This window comes from Plectropomus leopardus, chromosome 2 (assembly GCF_008729295.1).
Source record: "Plectropomus leopardus isolate mb chromosome 2, YSFRI_Pleo_2.0, whole genome shotgun sequence".
Lineage (NCBI taxonomy): Eukaryota > Metazoa > Chordata > Actinopteri > Perciformes > Serranidae > Plectropomus > Plectropomus leopardus.
Genome location: NC_056464.1, coordinates 36,755,995 through 36,778,552, shown reverse-complemented (window position 1 = coordinate 36,778,552; position 22,558 = coordinate 36,755,995). Strand labels below are relative to the sequence as shown.

General features: G+C 39.0%; 1 protein-coding gene across 1 annotated transcript; it reads right to left on the bottom strand.

Moving 5' to 3' along the window:
* Positions 1-10,661: 10,661 nt before the first annotated feature.
* On the bottom strand, positions 10,662-21,606 carry zgc:171566. Its single transcript, XM_042503985.1, has 9 exons — positions 21,312-21,606; positions 18,733-18,847; positions 15,344-15,394; positions 14,716-14,800; positions 14,357-14,495; positions 12,483-12,589; positions 11,843-11,933; positions 11,394-11,531; positions 10,662-11,118 (listed from the first exon to the last, which is right to left on the bottom strand). Exons 1-9 carry the CDS (start codon positions 21,418-21,420, stop codon positions 10,997-10,999), a joined length of 957 nt encoding a protein of 318 aa, XP_042359919.1. The 5' UTR covers positions 21,421-21,606; the 3' UTR covers positions 10,662-10,996.
* Between the last annotated feature and the right edge of the window lie 952 nt (positions 21,607-22,558).

Below are 22,558 nucleotides of genomic sequence, written 5' to 3'. Positions count from 1 at the left end.
AGGAAACCAAGCCAATTTGCTTTGGTTTTAAAGGGTTTAATGTTCTCTGACACCTTTTCTGTTACAGTTACTGTGATATCTAAGATCTCCCGGAATGACCTTGGACAAACCTCAGAGTGACAAGGCTGAGCATTTCACCTGTGGATTTACTCTGCAGAGAGTGATAACAACACTCCAAGGTTTTCCAGCTCAAAAAAAAAGATTAGCAATTATGAGAAATGATTAGTTCATTACTTGACTTTGCCTTGTAAGTACAAACCTATTAAATCAAGCCATAAAAGCTGAGATATACACAGAAACAAAATTTTCCAAACTTCTCCCTCCTTGTACAAAAGTTGATTTCTGTGGTTTTTTGATTGAATTTAGTAGCACAAGTTCGTAAAGTGCCAGCCAAAAATTGCTTCACAAATTCTGTTTATTACTATAATTTCAAGGCACAGACACCATGATGTATAACGATGTAGACGGTAATGCGGGCTAACTTGCAGCGATTATATCTTTCATGGATAATGACGGGGTGGGAACGCAACATTATGGATCAACACTGCTCTGTACACAGCAGGTGTCTCTGTGCAGGAGTGTGTGCGTCTGTCTGCTTGTGCATGAAAAGTGTGCGTATGTGATTTTCATGAACGAGCGCTTCTGTATTTCGTGTGATTCTGTACATGACGGTGTGTGGGCATTCAGATGATCTTGACATCCTTGTCTCGTGTTAATGAGGTGTGAAGATGAATGCTGCTGCTGCTGCTGAAATGCTGCCAGGGAGATGACGATCATCATGATGATGATGGTATTTACTCTGTTTGTGAGTGGTATGAGGACAGCTGATTGAAGACACCGTATGCGTGTGTGTGTGTGTGTGTGTGTGTGTGTGTGTGTCTGTGTCTGTGTGTGTTTGTGTTTGTCATGGACTGGAGGTAATGCTCAGGCTGAGTGAAGCTCCACAGTAACGCATAAAGCACGTCTGATGAAGATTACCTCGCTTATACTACCATCTCGACCCACCACTCAATCATTTAATAAACTTCAAATATTCTGATTGGGTCCCATGTGTCCTTGTGCTTCAATAATGCAGAGGAAATTGAGTTATTTCATGAGTTGATGAGAGGAACGCTCTGTGTTATTAATGGGTCTCGAGGAACAAATATGAAACTGGGTGCAGCCCTTACTTGATCTACTATTTAATTAAAAACACTGAGCATCATTCATCAAATGCATAGTATTACATTTGTGTGGAAAGCATGTTTAATAGATACAACAGCAGAGCAGAGCTCTCAGCCTCAAATTAAAATTTAAGTCATGAGGCAATGGGCATTGAGTCTTTAACCATGTCAATTTTGTTTAGTTTAAATATTTATTGGTGTGAAAAGAACACCATGAAGTCTGTGTTGACGCAGTGCAAAATTATGGTTCATTATTACAAAATAAGTTATGACTGAAACTCTAGAGGCAACAAGATTATATCTGCAAATTAAATGTTGTAATTGCTGTTGGGATGAATCAGCTTGTGGCTTTTTTTATTTTGCTGTTCAACTTTAAGTTTCTAAAGCAGCTCAAAATTGCCCTGTAATGAGTTGACCAGGGCAGTACAGTCTGACATGGCATCAAGACTCCCGTGAGCCCGCTGTGTCATCTGTAAAATAAAACTGTGGAAGAAGACTGGACTTCAGAGACATCTTTGATGGCTGCAGGTTTAGAACAAGCGGCAACCTCCAGAGCTTAAAAATGAAGCCAGCACAGTAGTACCAAAGAACTGCAGTTCCTTGAACGGCCACTGGAGGCCGGCTCCAAAAAGCAAGTCAATCCACACCCCCCATGTTTTAATGTCCAATTTTACAGAAATAAACATGTTTACAGTCTGACATATACATATATATATATATAAACTAAACTAAACTAAAAAAAACAGTTTGGGTGTCTGTAGCTGATCTAAACATTCATGACAACTGTGCGGGGGGTGAAGTTTTATAAAACTCACCTGTTTACATTTTGTTAAGGCTTACAGTTAGGCACATTTTTGGGCAGGCTTCTATGAGTGACAGGCTGTTTTCTGATGTCATCCTCGGCTTATCAGTGAGATTCACCCATCACTCCTCCAAAGCACCAACCTCTCGTCCAAATATGGCCATTTCTGGCTCCAAAAAAGTGGGAGTCCACAATCTAATGGATGACATCTATGGTTTAAACCCATAATCAGACTTTTCAGATGGGGCAACTTAGGGTTTGATGTACTCTTAATGGCTTTTCAACACGTTCTCATCCCAAGTCGTCACATATTGCCACTTTGCAGTGGAGTTCTGCATCCACATATATCGCTCTAGGTATCCTTCTGCGTCTGCTGTTGACGTTCTTAGATGCAGCTACCGTGATGTCAACATAAGCACATGGTGGGATTATGCTGCAGGTGGTTATGTTTGGGCAACAAAAGCACAGGTAACCAACACTGGGACGACAACAAACACACATGCTGGCATGAATAGTTGAGATTAGGAAAAAAGGCAAATAGTAAGGTGTAGAAAAAGCCCCATCACATTCACACATGCTGTGTGCCCGTATCATGCTGCCATGACAAGTCCACTAGTTCACAAGTGTATTTATGTCACCCAGTGGTGTATTATGCAGACGCATGGTGACTTTTGGTATTGCGGTTTTACACCAAAAGTACTGCAAAAGCGGCAGTATTTGATGACTTCAGAATAAGAACAGGGTTATTTAAGGTCAGGCCTTTTTTTGGTAGACATTTTCACTTGTGACAGTAGGAAAAGCACAAGTGTAAGCAATGAAATTAATGATGGAGGAATTCCATTTAGCGGCTTTGATTTAACTGGTATCATGCATGCCTGCTCACTCTCAAGGTGCATGCTTACTACATGCGACAAATTTGCCTAAATTTGTGTCTGCCCTGCTCCGCTGGTCGCTTGTATCAATCCACAAAGCAGAGAAAGTATACTTTAGTATTTCCTGGATTTATACAGCTGCAGTATTGATGTGAGCACCATTTGAATTTTTGAAATTATCACTCCCTCTCGTCATGCTGCCAGCTTGGTCCACATCGCAGGTATCCCAGCATGCTCTGCATAGAGAATCAGTCATTTCCAGTAAAAAATGAATGGGTGTGGATTTCTGGTCACGCTTAGTCACATATAGTGGGCATGCACCATCACTAGAGAACAGAGCCATCGTTAGTGTCATTAATAACACCTGTGCTTTTCCTACTATTACAAGTCAAAAGTTTCAAAAGCAGGTGACCTCTGGCACCAAGGGCATCTAATGGACAGATGCAGAAACACAGACAAACAGGCAGACACTTGGGGACTAACAATGGTGTGTAATTTTTTTGTGTTAATTATACACACTTTATAATGTTAACATTTTTATTCATTATTATCTGGCAGTTACATTCAGGCGGTGAGGTGGTGCCGTGCTGTTATTTACCCCTCAGGATCATCTGGCACAAGTCTGTTCCAAAGAGCGAGACAAAAACTTTTTAGTGAGGCAGCTTTTCGTTTTTAGGCTCCAAGCTGTTGGAACAATGAACACTGTGAGAGCAGCAGAAAATGCTGATATATTTAAAATATAAACTTCTTTAGTTTTATGTTTGACTAGAATATTTTATGGAATTATTTAATTGTTTTTCTGGTTTTGGGGTGGGTTTTTTTTAGCTTTTTTATGTATTTATCTTTTATGCTTGTGTAAATGTGTACAGCTATTTGTCTTTTGTATTCAACACCTTGTGACTGTGCAAAAGGGGCATTTCGATGAAAAAAAATTTGACACAGTAGTTTAAGTTGCAGTTGGTAACTTTTTTAGCAAACATGACAAATTTTACTTTTTTATCCTGACAGGAATACATGAGACAGATAGTCTTGGATAAAAATCATGCTCCTCTGCCTTGTCTTAGTGCTCATAATAACATTTCTAATGACAGTTGAGTCTCCAACGCAGCTGTCTGTCATGTCAATCACTGCTCGTGAACTTCTAAAGCCTGAAAAGCCAGCTGGTTCTTGTACCAAAAGAGTCAAATATTTGACAGTGATTTTGACGTAAGATCCCCATTGTAAAAGTCACTTTTCACATCTGCGTGATACGCCACTGGACGACGTCAGCTGAGAAAGCAGCTGGACAGAACTGTTCGCAGTGTTATTATACAGACGGCCGGATGGCACCTGCCAAAGCAGCATGATACGTGGACGTGCATCAGTTAAAAATGCAGACGGACAGAACCTATCATGTCTGCATGATACGCCACTGGATAACGTGATATGGAGAGCGAGCAGATGTGATAATTCATCATGTTCTAAATCCAAAGTTGTCAAATACCACCGTTTTTCCAGTGATTTTGGCATGAGATACAGATGCCAAAAGCCACCTTTCACGTCTGCATGATGCACCACTTGTCAGGTTAAGGAACCATTAATGGTGTGATTAAACACTGCCAGATGGCATCTTTTGCAGCAGTTTACTATGTGGACAGCAACAACGTCATCTAAGGAGCATGAAGGTATATAAGAAGCACTTTCATATGGGAGTCTGGTATTTACTTCTTGTCTAAATGTTATTTTTTTTCCTGCACATTAAAATGTGCTTGTTTTGCCTAAACCTAACCATCCGTGCCACCATGTGCATTTGTTGACATCCAATTAGCGCCATCCACGAGCATCAACAGCAGACGCAGAAGGATACCAAGAGTGTGATATGTAGCTAACAAAGTCTGCTGCAAGGTGGCAACATGTGCTGACTTGGGATGAGCACGTGTTGAAGGTGCACAAGTTGAAAATTCTCTCAGATCACTTGAATTACAATGTTAAAACTTGCTTCAAGTTTCATGTATAAATGTACCTACCAGGAGCCCTTGTGTACCCAGGTATTACCAGATATCCTACACTGGACGCAGCTAGTTTTGACCCACATGCAGCCTGCCTCTCCACAATCAATTAGCCCACATACTGTAAGTGAACACAAACAGGGGCCCATGTGGAACATAAGGATCATTGCTCACACAAGTCTCACTTGTAACTCAGCTTGGCCCCATTAACCTCCACATGGGCAGACACACATCAAGCCTGTTCGGAGCCAGTGGACAAATATGGCCCATCAAACTTGTGTGTCCCACATCGACATGCTGGCTGGGTGCCTAATTCATTCTGGCCCCTCATTCATTCTCTCTTCCAGCCTTCCTGTCCGACTTCTCCTTTGTCTGCTCCTCCTCGCACACTTTTCTTTCCTCCCACACTTCACTCAGCTCCAGTCCACTCCACCTTCCTTTTTCTCCTCCCACCCTCACTCACTCTTCTCAAGACATCTCTCAAAGAAACACTGCTTATTTCTCTGAAGATCCTTGAAGCTTTAGAGAAAAGAAAATGATCCCACAGCAGACCAACAAAGTCATGAAACTGAAGCTCAAGTGTGTGTCGGTAAACCCGTCTGGATATAACAAAAAACACCTCTCACTCAAAAGCAGCTCAGGGTGAACATAAAACCGATCTGTGGTCTAGACAACCCTTATATCTGCAGAAACATATCTGAGTAGCAAGAAAGCACATACACACACACTCACAATTGCACACACTGCATCTCAGGATTCATGGCCAAGGCTGTTATGTATAATGTATAAAACAATGGTGACCAAAGAACAGTTTATGCCTGGATAAATATTTTATTCACCATCCATGTCTCAGAAAAAAAAAAGTTTCATCATTGCTTTCCAGCTCAGCAGAATATAACAGCCTCTCTCTCCCAAGTCGCACATAATGGTTTCTGAAGTGATGCATTCAGCTTTGGAAGTGTAGGGAACTGTAACACTGCTTAAAAATCAATATCATATCAAACAAGGACGCACTACTGGATGTATGAGGACACAAGGACTAAAATAAAATACATTCTGAGAACACAAAGAGATTATTTGATCAAACTAAAATGGATTGGAAGATTTTCATTAGATATGCAACAATAGGTTGATGCTGGATTGTGAGTTTGAGCGTTTCTGCTTAAAAAAATAGACAGTAATTGTGTGAATATGGAATAAAAAAAACATTTTGCTTGTTTAAAGAAACTGAAGAACGTCTAATAAAACTGGTGGAAACTGAATTACAGCTGGGAGTTGGGACATCTAGTAATAACAGTCTCTCCCCTGGTGTTATGTGTGACTCTCTGCACACATTCTGTGGTGTCATGATGCCATCTAGTGGAAATCCTTGAGAACTTTACACAAACCCTTTGTACATGTGCCAAACAGGGCTGTCATGACTTGCAGCCCTTTGAAACCTGATCAAATTGGTTTGAATTCTGTCAAAAACATTGAGAGAAGGCAACAAGCAACTTAACAACTCATGGCCTAAAACCAGTAAGAAATTAATCCAAAAAAAAAAATAAACAAAACAAAAAAACAAAACAAGAAATTGACCAAAAAAGTGCAGAAAATGTTAAAAAAAAAAAAAAAAACTTACGTTTTTTTTAAACATAATTTTAAATGTATAATGAGAATGATTGTAAATATATTTTTTCTTAAGAGCTTGACCTAGTTTTTGATAATTTTCTAATGACTCTTCCAGCTTCTAAAACAAAATTTCAGGTCATTTTCTTTGTCATCTTTTACTAATTTCTCACAATGTGTGGAACATTTCTTTTCAAGTGTTTCTGAAAGAAATCAAAGCAATGTACTCAGATTTCAAAGGGTTAAAAGCCAAAATAATCCTATCTCTTTTGACTCATGGCCTTACTTTCAATTATATAATGGCGAAAGTAATGACCTAGCCTTTTAAAAAATATTTTAGTAAGGAACAAGGAAACATGCAAGACAAACAAATACACATAGATATATATTTATATATAGGCATTATTGAAAATTTCATTTTGATATTACCTGATATTACCAAATGAAGGTATGAAAACAAAGGTTCAAGAACAAGACCACTCTTCGCTCTCCCACTAATTTAAATCACCTTCACCTGGCTAATTCAGCCACCTGTGCCTCATCAAGTCAATTACCTGCTGTGACCTAGATAGGTGTGTCTCACCCTTTTATCCCGTTTGTCTCTATTCTCACGACTCTCTTATTTCAGCATCAGGCTACAACATAACAAAATGGTTCAAAAATGTCTGCATACTTTCTGATTGCACTGTATATAAACACATCAGTCCATGTTCAGGATTTGTGAGTCTGTCAGGTTTCAATCAGAAAAGTGTCAACTTTAACTGTTTTTGCCACAAACCTGCAAAATATCATAAGCAAAAATCACACCAACAGCATATTTTTAATCTCTTAATCAAACTCTAGCTTAGTTTTTCTGTCCACTAACTGTCACAGTCTGCTCTGCCTCTCTCCTGCTGCTGTGGGATTTTATCATTTACTCTTTCGCCACCTCTCTCCACCCGGCCACTCCACCTCATCAGCCTGGTCACCTCCACCTGGTGCTCCAAGCTGCTCTTCATCTCCAGTCAAGCCAGTACCTAAGCAGCCTCAATCCACTCACTCAATGCCAGATTGTATTCGCTTCCATGCCAGGCCTTCCAGTGCTCACTCTCAGACTGTTTTCCTGGTTTCGACTCAGCTCGCCTCTGAACACCTCTCCTCGTCTCTGCCCTGGGAAACCTAACAGCTTTCTGTCTCCAACCATGAGTTTTGCCTGTGCACTTCCTGGTTCTTATCTGCCTGTGGCTGTGCGGTGTTGTACTGCTTCGGCTCCGTCAAGAGTGATTGCCATTCTTCCTGCCGTCTTCAGAGGGAAACATCTCCTCCATGTGAGTGTCGCTGGTGTTTATTGTTGTGATGGTACATCGATTCCCCACCTATCCTCGTTGATCCCGCTGCCTGCTCCTACTGGATTCGTCTGCTCCACTGCCTGACACACACTCTGCTTCAGTTTCCCCACTTGAACTCTGAACTATCACCTGTGAATGTGAGCTCACCCCAGTCTCTCTGTGAACTCTGCTCCACCCCAGAACTGATAACTGTCCCTGCTTACCTGCAACCTGATTATACTCAGCTTTGCTCCATTTTTTAAAATAATTTCTGATTTTATTTATGAACTGTTATGTGTTTTTTGAGCTGCTGGATACAAGAATTTCCCTGCGGAGATCAATAAAGTATCTATCTTATCTATCTATAACCTGCCAAAACATTAAATAAACGTCATTACCAACTACTCACCTGCTCTGCTGTGTTGCAAATGTGTCCTACCACACCCCGTTAAAAACAATATATTTAGATGATTTATTTTATTGTTTGTAACAGTTTAACTTACAAAGCTTAAATTAGGATTTTAGAAAGAAACCCTCTTGATATTATGAAACATGCCTTGTCACAAAGCTGAAAATAGTGTTTATTTTTTAAATGCGTGCTTTTCACAGGACAGCAACAACATATGACTGCAATCCTTAAAGTATGGACTGGGCATTTGACATGTTTAAAACTGTTGTTTTTGTAGCGGGATAAAGGTTACAGTGTGAATGAGTAATTTAACTCTTTACAAAACCACATTTCCTTTCTGTCAGTCAGAATGTTTGGTCCAACAACAAATGAAAACCCTGCCCCACCTTCTTTTACGAGGAAACAAAGGACGCCGGATGCACTGAGGTTAACTTCCTTTATTGTTTGATCATCCAGCATGTGGTCAAACAAGCAAAACTTGAACAATCATTTGTGCAATCGATGTATCTAAAGCCGCTGAGCTGTTAAATACAGAATGTTCCAAAGAAAGATTTGGACACATAGTTAGTCTGCAGGGCTCATTATTTTTGGTTTTTAATAGCAAAACAAAATAGAATCTCAGAATATTGAATTCAATTGATTTTCACCAGAGGATTTTTCTTGCAGCAAAGAAACAATGTTTCAATGTGGGAATGCAAAATGGGTGCAAATCATTAAGATTGGAAAAAATAAAATCCTGTTATTTGTATGATAAAATTCCTAAAACAAGCAAAAAAAAAACATTGGTGAGCTTTACTGGTTTGACATACTAATTTTCGAATTATGACTGAAGAAAATGTCAGAGTGCTGCAGGGATGGTGTTTTTCTGTAGGCTAATGCAGAAGTTAGCGTTGTCACTTGTTCCCTCGTCAAAAAGCCTGTGGTAGCCTGTAACTGACTTTGAGATGAGGGAAGTGGGGGTGCTGAAATGTTAACTCATTTTCAGGTTTTACGACTCACTCCCGGAGTGCCCTATATGGCTCAAACACAGTCATGATGTCATGCAACGCCATTAAACATTCAAAATTACATTTTAGACATCATAAGCTGATTCATACAATCTACTTTTTCCATGAAGAACATGAATATTGTTGGTGTTACAAATATATCTTCCAACCCCCTTTGCATAAATTGAATGTCATTACTTACTAAAATTTGTAAAATTTAAAATAAAATTAATGTTTAATGTAAAAACTATAATTTCTCAAATCCTGATAATCTAAATAGATATGTAGCATTCTCTGATCACATGATATACAAAATACTCTTTAGTTGAAGAATAAAAATGTTGAAATGCCATAAAGACAAACAGAAATACAATCATGTCATGATGAACTCTTTCTCAAGACTCGTCCATAGAGAGGTGTAATCATTGATATTTTTGGGAAAAAAACTCACAAGCATTATACATCTTCATAATACAGGGTTCATACAGTTTGCCAATGCATTTCCATGATTTTAAAGTTTTTAATTTTAAAGACCATACATTCTCTTAAAATTACCATTGATACTACAATATTGTGGCAATTTTCGTTTGCCTTTAAATATTTTTGGTAATTTTTTTCTCATCAAAATTTTCTGGCAATTTTTAACTGGAAAATTGATATTTTTGTCTTTACAATTCTTGGCAATTGTTTTCTTTATAGATTGTTGGTCATTTTTAATTTTTAAAAAATGGTAATATTTTTCTCTCACAATTTATGGCTTTTCTTTGGGGGGTGTAATTATACAGGTTTGTGAAATAAAAATTCATGACTTTTCCATAATTTTCAGTATATTTTTAGTTTTCCAGGCCTGGAAATAGCTATTTGCAAATTCCATTACTTTTACAGGTTTTTTCATGACTATACAAACCTTGGTGATAATAGCAGTTCCTTTAAAAAGAGAAGTTGGTGATCAAATTTTCATTTCTCACTGACGGGCATACACACTGATTACTGTGTATCTTACAGATACTGATGAACAAACAACTTGTGTGGTACTTTAGGATAAAAACAAGACAGAGGAAGAAGATATGTAGGTGGAAATTAAGTTTCTACAGAAATAATGCTGAGGACTCACATTCATTATTTCACACTGATATTAAAACAGCAGTTTGTCACACTCTAACTGACCTTCAGTAGCTTCTGGCTCATGATCAAATCATACATGCTGGCTTTGTACATTTCTGCACACCACAAATACGTCACATTTTTACATTTCATAACATATTTCATATCATCTTTCTACAGTGATTTTCAGTAAATTAGCTGACTTTGTCTTATGGAAGTGGAGAGGATGTTGGATGGCGTGACACCAGCCAAGATGCAGACCACTGTTAAGAGCAAAAAACAACTAAACCAATTGTTTGCAGCATCTTTTCAGCCACCAAACTTGGATGTTTTTTAACGACTTGTCGCTGCTTTTCATGCCAGGATAGTGCCATGAAAAGCAGTTGTTTTTTACGGAAACATTGTTGCATTTCCGGTGGGGATTGTGCCCCCAAAGCCAAAACATGATCTTGTTCATGTGTGGATTTTGTGCATGCGTCTATGTGGTTGCCACTTTTGTAAATTCATACCTGTCATTTATCTAATATTAGATTCAAAAAAACCTTTTTGAACATAACGTTTAGTTTTATTATTTTGTTATTGTATCATATATCACTGCGTTCCATCACTTCTGTTGGCACTTCTGCATTTCATATTACTGTGCAAACCAGCTAAGCTAAACTGCTAATTACTGACTTGGAGTTTGAGGCTACTGGAAGAGACGACACCATAGCGTTTGGTTTTATACTTGGGCCAAGGTCGTCTTCGGTAGAGTCCGTCAATCAAAGTAATAGTTCTGCACAAAGATGGCGTGCATGCCTCTGTAGACGGGAGAGAAGTTGTAGATGAGAGCTCGCTCCTCCTCCACAGAACTGGAGAACTGGTGCTGGCTCTTCATGGCTGCAGGAGAGAAAGAACAGAAAGCAGGAGGGAAACAGAGAAGGTGAAGAAAGAGAAAGTGTGTCTTGATTAAAAGCAGAAATAATCTAATCTTTTTTGGCTGGTGGCCAATCATTATGGTGAAAAATAGTGACCTAGCCTTTTAAAAACATTTTAGTAAAGAGCAAGGAAACGTGCAAAAAATTGACAAATAGTGTTTCAGTACATACTATTACAGTATAAAAATAGTAACATCTTGACAGAGGAAATAAGTATATACAGGTGCCACAGGTTACCTTCAGAGACAAAGAAGCTGGCAGTGTAGAAGGAGGCTCTTACAGCGGACAAGGAGTGAATCATGCCCGGCTTATCTATCCACTCAAACTGGCTTTTCTCTGGATGCCACTGCACTGCATAAAATGGGTAGCGGTAGGCTGAGGAGAGCCAGAAACATGTTAGTGGACAAAAACAATAACAAAATAAAGAGAAAAATGAATCCCAAAAAACATCTTAAGAAAAGTTCTTATTTTCAGATAGGACCATCACAATCTTTGAATCATCATTACCCCTGTTTCACATCTCTGTGATTCCAACAACAACTCCAGTTCAGTTATGAGGTGATGATAACATCTGGCCAAAATCACAGTAGTCTGAATTTTGTTGCACTGTGCATTTGCTCTAACCTTTTGTTTATGACAATTGTATAGTGAGCAATGTGAATGACACGGCATAACGCGAATGGTACCTTCCATGGTGGAGATAAATTCTTTCTTCCCGTCATTGTTAGTGGACAGGACCTTGTAAAACCTCTTCAGCTTGGCGTTGCGGCTATAGTTCTGTTGGTTCAAACAGTGAAGCAGCTCAAGGACACTGAATAAAAATCTTACTGAGACAGACATTGTTGACCATTGAGTAACGCGCAAAAAAACTTTTCACCTTTAAGTTGCTGGTAGCTGCTGCCAGCAGCCTTTGAGCAGCAGTGAATTTAACTGTTTTACAGAGTCTATAGCTGCAAACAGTTAACCAGTATAGAGCGAAGACAGCAAAACATCCTTTTATTTTATAGTTACAGATGACTAATGTATATAAACCTGTAACTATAGTAACAGAGCTGACAGTCCAGTGTGGTCTGAGGAAGAGTTTTGATTCTCTATAAACTGATAAACAGACTGATGTGTTTCAAGCTCCACCTTTCAGTATTGGATCAGTGTGCTTGGTACTTCAAAGAGTACTGACTTTGCTGACTTCTAAAGTAAAGCAGAGCAATCAGAAAAGAATAATAATAATAACAACTCTGACAGATTCTGGCCATGACAGCAGGTGATTATGCTTTATAGTAATTTGCAAAAATAAGAAAAGAAAGTGGAGCAGGGAGCAGAAAATACCTGTATAGACAGACTCCATCTGTGGAAGTTGGAAGTGATGTTTTCTGTAGCCAGAGACTGCAGGAGGTCCTTGGGAAAACTTCGGAACAGACGGCTGGACTGGGCCGCTGGAGGACGGACACAGATTTGTGGCAAGGCAGAAAGTCCAAACAGGCAGATAAGACAACACCAAGAGAGGGAGTCACAGTTAATTTTAAAATTAATTAGAACAAATTGTTTAATACAAATGTCATGATCAAATCTGCTATTAGAATCATTATTTGACAGCCGGACCAGAGTTAGGGGTCAGTGACATACGATTAAATGATAATTTAAAACACTCCTTAAATGTAGTATGAATAATATATTGTGTGTACTTTGTCTTTACAACTGCAGCTCGCCTAAAAACTCAGCAGAGCTCAAAAGTCACATTTTCATAATCGATTGATGTGCCACTGAGAGCAGTGTTTTGTCTCATTTGCATGGGATCCGCCCATATCCTAACGCATTACGCACCACGAGTGAAACTGCTGTGGCTCAAATACAGATCACAATCTGCAGCCCAGATCAAACAGGAAACATTGCTCTTTAGATAATTTTCAAGGAGGATTTCATTAAAAGAAATCCCACAGAAACTGTTAAAAAATAATCTTAATTATTCATTATCATTCAAAACATTACAAAAAGTGTCAAGATTTTCATGAAATAGAGCTTATGACATTGCGGTATGTCACGCGTGACATTCATCAGTATCTTTGTACCTTTTAACATCTTTTATTGAACTTCCAGTACAGTTTCATAGATTTCCAGGATAACAGTCCAAAGAATTCAGTAAAAACATACTGCATGTCCCCTCTAATTTACATGGAAACCATCCACTTGATATTATTTTTACATGCAAATTAATATTTCACCATTATTTCAAATATGACAGTGTTCTGGATTTAATGCAAGTCATGTAACAAGAATATTCAGTTTAAATATTTTGATTTAGACCTTTTTCCAAATGTATCATTTTCTAAAGATGTAGGATATGCTGAGAATATTCAGATTATAGGTCTTTGGCCACGTGTACAGCACATTCAGAATATGTGTCTTCATTGGGAGTTTGTGACACATGGTTCCTTGTTTTTTTAAGGGCATCTCTGTGCGTTGTCATTGATACAACATTAACAAACTAACTCGCCAACAGTTTGCAAGGCTGGTGTACACGTGCATGCTCAAAAGTAAAGCCCACACATCTGGCTGGAAAGAGAAACACACCTACTTTTAAACATCAAGAAAGACTTTAAGTAAGGAAAGGGGGACGCTGTATTCATACTGTCGACAAATCTGCCACCTCTAGGAAACATTGATAAAAAAATGGAGGAAAAGGAATATTAGTGGAATATTAATTCTCATTAGCCATATAAACAGCTTAGTAGGAATTTTATCTTGTTTTGGCACAAAGGCAAAAATAGACTATATTGTGCATATAATCGTTCTCATGTTGTCTTACAAGCACCATGGCTGACACCGTTTTAGATCTCAAAGCAAATAAGGATAAAATAAGAATATTTGTTTCGATATTATTTAGCAAGGTTTCCATAAAAGAAAAATCATGTCAAAAAAATAAGAGATTGAAAACAATAATAAAACATCAATATAAGCGTGCTCCTAATAAAAGCCTGATGCCCCCTGCAGCTGAGGTAAATAAAGCCCCCTTCAATTATCTGAAACTCTGGTGAATGGGATCAGCTCTCCCCTCCTGCAAATTTGGGTGGAACACATTTTACTTTTCCAACTAAACTCGTCAGGAAGGAAAAGATTTTTAAAAATATATAATGTGATATTTCAAGAGTAAACAAGCCAAGCAGGCAGAACCAGAGCCGAAACACAGTGATGAGATTGAGTACCTGGTGTGAGAGTGAGAGGTAGAGCCACAGCCTTGGTGTCAGTGAGGGTGAGCAGGTTTTTGTTGGCTGTGAGGACGGACAGCTGCTGGAAGCCCTGACACGTCCCCCAGATGGGGAAGTAGTCCCCGGCATCGTTGGCCTGCAGAGGACGAGAGAGTGAGGAATGAGGAGGTAACAACGATGATAATGTCATTTCTTCCATTTCACTTAAACCCAGCTGCTTCAGTCCCTGCACACATTCACACAGCCGAGGCTAAACATGGCTCTTTTTGGAAAAATAAATCCATGAAATCTTTTTAAGTGTCATCTTGAGATGTCACATCATCTTGGCAGTCAGTTGAACAAGTCAAATATTTTACCTTCAGAGCCAAGTTGTAAAAGATCTTGGCAGCTCGACTGAACTGCGATGTTTGAAGATCTACATCTCCTCCCGGCAGCAACAACCTGAGGACACAGTTTCCTGTTTACATTCAGGCTTTGATATCTTTCACACGGGCTGATATCACTTTTTCACTGCTTTTACACGTCAAAACGTGATATATTTTGAGGGCAACATAGACAGCTTACATTGAACAGAAAATGTTAAAATTGTGAGCAACTGACAGAGAGGACATGAGCAGGTCAAAGATCAGAGATACTCAACTTGCTTAGCTTGAGAGCCCATTCTGCAAAATGACAGGAGGCCAATCACAGCAGCAAAAAACATGTTACAAGATTTTATGACATTTACAGGATTTTAGGAAATTTGTATAATTTTGTTGGATTGTGAATTAGAAAATGCTTGGGGGTGGGGCCAAAAGGAATATTAGTGGAATATTATCAGGGGCCAGATTTGGCCTGCTGGCCATAAGTTGAGTATCACTGTTGTTGTGTATTAAAGCCAAAATCCAGGCTAAGACTTGTTTTATTATTAGACAGATGGCAAGAAAAGATAAGTCTCATATGAAGAGCTGAACAAACACAAAGGTGACAAAAAGGTTAACTCACCCATTTATTGAGCGGAATATGTTGGCATATTCTTCTTCTGTGCGATTGATTCTGGTGAAAAAAAGACAAAGAAGGTATTAAATGAATAGTTAAACCCATTAACGATCCAAGACAAATACATTTTTAATCAGTCTGGAGTAAAGCAACATTTTATGCATATAGAGTAATGAACATTTAGCCTCAGTGACTTTCTACACAAAAGTGAGAATTAATGTATTCTCAACATTAGGAGGATGTTGAGTCTGTGGGAGGGCTAAAAGTTATTCCAATTCCTATCAGCAGTCATTAAAATGACAGAGAGAAAGACAGAAAAAGCCTGAGGTGCTACTTTTTTATTTGTTTGTCTCCTTTAGAGACATCACTACAGTTTGTTAGAGAATAGTGCCAAGAAAAGTATATTTTGAGCTAAAACTAGATCTTTCTTAAGAACTATACTTTACTTATCAGAGTCAGGGATGGCTGGAGATCAACTTTGGTTTATTTTTCATATCATGACTCACCCCTGAACTATAATTTTTTTCCTTAGGCTCCCTGAGTGACAGGAAAAAAATGCATAACCCTCCTTTCACCATAAATAACCATATTTCACAGTTTCTGGCCGCAATTAATGGTTTGATTTTTGAGATTATTAAAGAAAACATGCCTGTAAGACACACTTGTGGGTTTTGGGTTTCTGCAGGTTTTTAAAATAAATACATAATACAACCATTTAAAGTTGAATGTACTCCCCAGATTTCAGCCAAATTCAAAAAATATCACACAGCTCCCTCCCCACAGCTTAAAAAAATATCTGAATTGCCCCTTTGGTTTTGCACCACCCCCTCCCCCCTCATAAGTAGGTGCCTTAGCCCCTGTTAACCACGGCATTTTTTAAATAAAAAAGAAAGTTTCAACGTATCTGCTTTATCATAATGTACAAATGTAGCAGATCTGTGGTTTTCTCAGCATTATTTTTGCCCGGATTTGAACAAAAGTATACAAAGACTGTAAAAGGCTGCTGTACTAGAACTCAACATGCAAGCTACTGTTATAGTGACGTCCCTCTCATTAGCACAGGCTCCGCTCACATGAAACCATTCAGGAACCATGACCAAATTTGCTGTGAGCAACATTTAGACCACAGTTTGACAAATTATCAACACAGGAATTTGAGTCTTTGATAACTTCCAAGCTAGATTACTTTAAATGAATTCCCTCAAACATATACAAATATATAACGCATGATGTAATCATGCCTAAGGGCAAGTGATTACTAACTCACAGTGTGTAATAATTTGTCCATGAGTAACAGTGATCAAGATAAATGTTGAAGCGACCTAAGAGTAACTGCTAAGAATTGTCTGTGGGGGAGGGGGACTGAAAAACAAGGACTGATTTTAATCATGCAAGCATACAAGATTTTGCACACTAGTTTATCTGTAAGTGGCTGTGACTTGATGGGGAGAGAGCAGGGTCTCACAACTAAATGTTGATTAATATAAGCAGATAACCTATGGAAGCGGATTAGGGCCATTTATGATGGAGAAAATAATTTGGGGCAAGAAATGTCGCGAAGAAAAAGTCAAAATTTCGAGAATAAAGTCGAAAGGGGAGCGGAGAGCCGCGCCGAGCTCTGTCTACTCGCCCGGCGAGGGCTGCTCGTGGCCGGGGCGTGGCGGCGGGGAGGTAACCCCTCCTATCTCCCGGGGGAAGCTCCGGAGAGCCGCGCCAACTTCAGTGTACTTGCCCGGCGAGGGCTGCTCGTGGCCGTAGTGCTACTACCCAGGCTCCCCGGGATGAATTTCTAACGTTTTCCCCTCCTCCTCACCACCACCAGTCACCACAGAGTGGTGGAGGTGAGACGCCGAGGGCGTGGTGGGATCGAGGCGGGGGTCCCAGAGGCCCGGCCCGGCGTGAACTGGCCCGCCTGGGGAGGGGGGTACCTCCCCACTGCCATCACTCCAGCCACGAGCAGCCCTCGCTGGGCAAGTACACAGAGGACGGCGCGGCTCTCCGCTCTCCTTTCCACTTTTTTCTCGAAATTTCGACTTTAATCTCGAAATTATATTACGACTTTATTCTCAACATTTCGACAGCATCGGCAGACAGTCTATCACTCAAAGAGTCCCACTCTTAAATACGTGTAAATTGAAGCCTTAATAAAATGTAAACGTTGAACTCACCCCCGTACAGTTGTCATGAATGTTGAAAAGAAAACTGTTTTTGTATGAGCCTGCAAACATGTTAATATCTGCTAGAAAGGTGTGCATGATATTTACACGGGGGACTATGAGGATTTACTCTGTTTTAGAGTCAGCTTCAAGTGGCCATTTGATCACTTAATGAAATTGGCACCTGGGTAAACTGCCTTTATTGCATTTTAAGCATTAGCATAAGAGGCATCTTTTTCATTGTTAGTGGTATGCATTTTATTAGAAGAGTCTACTTCACCATGTCACTACCTGTTCATTACTGTGATCCTGCTCTGACTCACAGCAGTTTCAGTCATGGAATTAGAGCTGCCACTGTCAGAGTCTGAAATTAGTTGAGCTCTTTAGATATAATGTATAGCCTTGTCCTCTTATTCATGAGAATGCACCTAATCTGAGTCTTTCTATTCTTGCTGAGAACCACATTGTTGTTTTGATGTATGTTTTTTTTATCAAAACAGATGGTCCATTAAAAGACACAAAGGGAAAACTACATGTTGATTTACATCAGAATGCAACTGTTTTACAACCAGAAACCAACCAGGAAAAAAGTTTAGAAAATTTAGGATAACATGGAACATAAATGCATTATGTACATTATACTGAGAGGTGTGAAGTGCAGAGCAGGGCCATTTCTAAGATTTGAGGACACGGGGGGGGCTTAGCCTGGACTTCTGCAGGGCTGTCAGGGGAGGAATCTTCTTTTTGATGAACAAGCTCTATTTTTTATGTTTTTTTAATGCACTTGGGAATCTTATTTACCCTGAAAATGTTCAACATTTCTATTTTTTTTTTTTTTTTACAATTCTGATGTTTCAATCATTCATTATTTTTTAAAAATTTTTTTCTCTGTTTTTGTTAAAGAAATTTAAAGAAAACATGTTCTCCAAACCATGACTCTGCCAAAATAAATATTACCAAAATCATACCATTTATCAAAGCAAGAAACTAAACGCAGAAGATATTGTTGAATTTTCATATTTCCAACAGTCCTTGAACACATCGTGTAGTATGAACACTTCATATGCATTTTTCTCGAGTCACTCAGGAAAGCTAAAGAAAAATCTTTGTGTCTTTGCGGAGGCAGGGGTCCTTCAGAAAAAATGTGCCTCAAGGCCCATCAATAACAGGAAAATCTAATTTTGGCTCTGACAGCTAACAGGTACAGTATGTGAAAGATGTTACGTCTGAATGGCTTACCTGATAGGTACAACCCGGGCCCCAGAGCCCTCCAGGTATTTGACATAGCAGGCTGCGATGTAAGAGGAGCCACGAGCAAACTGGTCTCCTGGAAGATTTTCCTGCGCCAACACACCTAGAAGACAGATGACATAACACAGATTTATATAGATATGTGCATAGAAAAGCTGATGCATGTGTGAGAAATCCCAACCACACAGAAAAGACAAGGAAGCAACAAAGAGAAGGACGCTGAAGTGTTTTGACAAGAAAAATATCAACACTGGTGCAAAGGATCAAATTTTCTACAGGCACTGACTTGCTCATCCTGGAGATGTGCGTCTGTCTTTATTTGTCTTTACGGTTTTCAGGAAAAAGTCTCATTGCATCATTGACATGAACTACAGGCTTCATCACTGGAAGAATCAGACTCGACCAGAAATTACTCGCTAGGTGAAGCAAGGAAATTTGGTTTGGTGACATTTTATTAATTATATAAATATTCAAAACATGTTTAGGTACCTAAAAAATGGTAGGGTTGGAGGACTCTTATTTGTTTATTTTATTTTATTCACTAAAATGGACACTGTATCTGGTATGTAACAAAAGATGATATGATTTATGTTATGTTTATGTGCTGCTAAACATTGTTTTTATTTTTTAAAGATAGTTGTATTGCTTATATTGAAGTGTCTGTTTTGTTCTTCATATGATGTTTGACTAATCCAAAGACTTGTTTTTAGGATTTTTCTCAGATTTTGAACATCTCGAGGATTTTAGGACATTTCTAAGATTTTAGGATGTTTTTCAGATTTTAGGATGTTTTTCAGATTTTAGGACATTTCCAGGAGTTGAGGACATTAGCCACTTAACTACTACTTAACTTTTTTTTTTTTTTTTTACGATCGAGCTCTGTTTTGATGCTGTTTTATGCACTTTGGCACCTTATGTATATTAAAAGTACTAAAGAAGAAAGAAATGTTTGGGGACTCTACTGGGGACCAGATTGGTTAGCTGTTATATTCGCTGTTATATACAATATATGTCTGAAAATATGAAAATTCCAAAAATTAAAAAAAAAAAAATTCTTGGAAAACTTATTATGAGTCATGCAAGAACTTCAGCCACGCAAAGTGCATCGCACAATTAAAACTAAGTAAGTAACAGCACTTTATATTCCTACAACCATGTTAATCATTGAAGATCACAAACTTTGAATCTGTCTTAAAACACAATATAAACTCTTGCATTTTTTAATACAGGCCACCTGACTAGGGTGACAAACTCAGTCCTTTTTATGACAGTAAAATCCAGAGTCAATGGACCTCCTACTTTACTCATAACCACAGATCAGAAGTCATGGCCTCAGTTTGGAAATGTTGTCAGAGTTGTGACCACAATGAAGCAGCAGGTTTGCTCAAAACAACATCCTGACATAATTCTCTGCTCACAGGGCTTTTCAACTGGCCCCTTCTCCGAAACAACCCAGGGGGTCCCAAATGAATTACCCCCATAAGGAATTTTTTGAAACTTAACAGCTAAACTGACCATTTTAAAGTTTTTTTTCTGTAATTTTTAAGTTAGATAGATAGATAGATAGAGCAAATATTTGCACATAATAATTATTAGATGAACACAATTGGAAAAAAAGCATAACTTATTCCCCACTTGCCTTTCATTTTATCTATTTACATAATCATCATCTTCCATTCATCCCGCTCTTACAAAATTGTATCAGCACAAGAAAAAGTAGGCCTTTATAAAATGTTATACTTACACTTATTGTCATTCAAATCCCTGCAAAAAAACCAAAAAACAAAAAACCCCAGCTAAAGCCCAGCTCAAGCTGGAAGCTGGTTTTAGTTGGTTTTAGCTGGTCAAAGATGGCCTTAGATTGTCTTCCCCAGTTCTTGCTGGTCTTTGATGGTTTAGTTGGGTGGACCACCAGCCAGACATGCTGTAGTGACCAGCCTGTCAAGCTGCACACAATAATCTTTATGTATATCCCATAACAGTAGACTTAACTGATTTAGGCCCTTTGCCGGTCATACTTCCTGCTCATAACACTGTTATTTCTCTGTGGTTTCAATTTTACAGGAATTTTAATGGATAAACCACCTAAACCATCAAAAATTACACTAAAACTGGTCAAACAGACTGGGCAAGCTGTTTTTTTTTCAGCAGGGACAACACTTTTGGATTTTTGTTGTGTTAAAACACAACCTTAAAAACACAGATGGAGACATCTGACATGATTTACATCGTATGCGATATTAACCGACGATAAACTACAACAAAATTTGGAGGGATATGGAAAATAAAAAGATTCAATAAAATCTCTCTGCATCTTCTATACATGAAAGCAAATAAAAGAGACGCACCTCAGAGGACACAGGATTGGACGTGGCATTCATACATTATCACATTAACCTATAATAGAGGGACATGCACACACACAAACACACTCTCTGTCAACACACACACACACCTTTTCTCGAACATTCTCGATTAGAATTACATAAGAGCTATCATAATCCGTCAGCCGGTTACTGCACGGACATGGACAGACACAAATAGCCCTTCATGCGGCTGAATCTTACCGATGACCGGCCGGTAATTGAGCTGCTGGCTTCTCCCCGCCGCGCACACTCGTAGCACGCAGACACAGGCGGTCAGCACCGCGAGCACCGCTGCAGCCGGCCGACACATCCACAACACCGGGCAGTGTTAAAAATCACAAAAACCGCTGGAGAGGACGGATAGAGGTTTGCTTTGCAGGTTGAGAAGGACAACTCACAAAACCGGCGCTGGTTTTTATCTATAAGAATAACAAAATATAGATAAAATACAGACCCGAAGAGGAGAAAAGGCACAAATTTAAGGTTACAAAAATTAAGATCCGAGCGCAGATGCTGCCTCCTGGGTGATGAGGGTGATGAATCTCTCGTGTTGTCCTCTGCTGGCTGAAGAGGAGCATCAAGTCAGTCACGTGTGGAGCTCCCCTCAATAGACCCACGTCACCTAGAGCAGCCTCCTCCTGCTCTCTCCTCATAGAAATAGATCCGCCAGATCAGACACCTCCTCACCTCTAACATCGTCTCTTCCACCTTCATACAGTTAAGGTATAATATTTCAGCTCCATAAATCAGCTACAGTGGACAGTCTATTTTAGCCTAAACTGTAAAAACTAATACCCACTAGTTTTCTTTTACCTGTGGCAACAGTTTGCACTATTTTTATTGATTTAAATCAATGTGTTTTTGTTTTTATCTATTTATCTTTATTTCTTTTTATGAATAATTGTAGTTATTTAATAGTGGGTGTATCTCCATAAACCATTTTTGGCTTCTAATGTCTCCTGCACAGCTTTTTAATTGTCTTTTTCTCTCTTTTCTATACATGTGTATGTGCAAATAAACTAAAATACACTGAAAGGGATAAAGTAATACCGATTGCGTGGGGCGGGTTTAATGTCATAAACCCCGTGTACTGATTGGCCAGTTTGTTGCCAATGGTGATACTTGCTGACACTGATTGGCTAGTTTCGAATGCGCCGTTTTACTTCTTGACTGACTGTTAAAAAAACATGGCGGAATAAGGTACACAAGAGCGGTACTCAAAACCGCCCTCCACCTCCCCAAAAAAAAGGGGGAACAGAAGCTTTTTTAAAACCAGAGTTAAAGGTATTTTTTTCAAAAACGGTAAAAACGACGAGGCGACGGTTGCGAGTAGGGTCAGTTAACGTTACCGGACAACGGCTAGCGGCGGTTAGCGCTAACGTTAGCATGTTGCCTCGAGACAGTGGCGTTAGCTAAAAAACGACACGCAGCTCTCCTTACCACAAAAT

What these genes read in the sequence shown, in the direction of transcription:
- zgc:171566 (XM_042503985.1), bottom strand. Translation starts at nt 21,420, where the DNA reads ATGTGTCGGCCGGCTGCAGCGGTGCTCGCGGTGCTGACCGCCTGTGTC. An exon ending in ATATTCCGCTCAATAAATGG is followed by an intron (nt 14,801 to 15,343) that starts GTGAGTTAACCT and finishes CTGTGTCCTCAG; the next exon opens with GTTGTTGCTGCCGGGAGGAG. An exon ending in ATTTATCTCCACCATGGAAG is followed by an intron (nt 11,532 to 11,842) that starts GTACCATTCGCG and finishes GGCTCTCCTCAG; the next exon opens with CCTACCGCTACCCATTTTAT.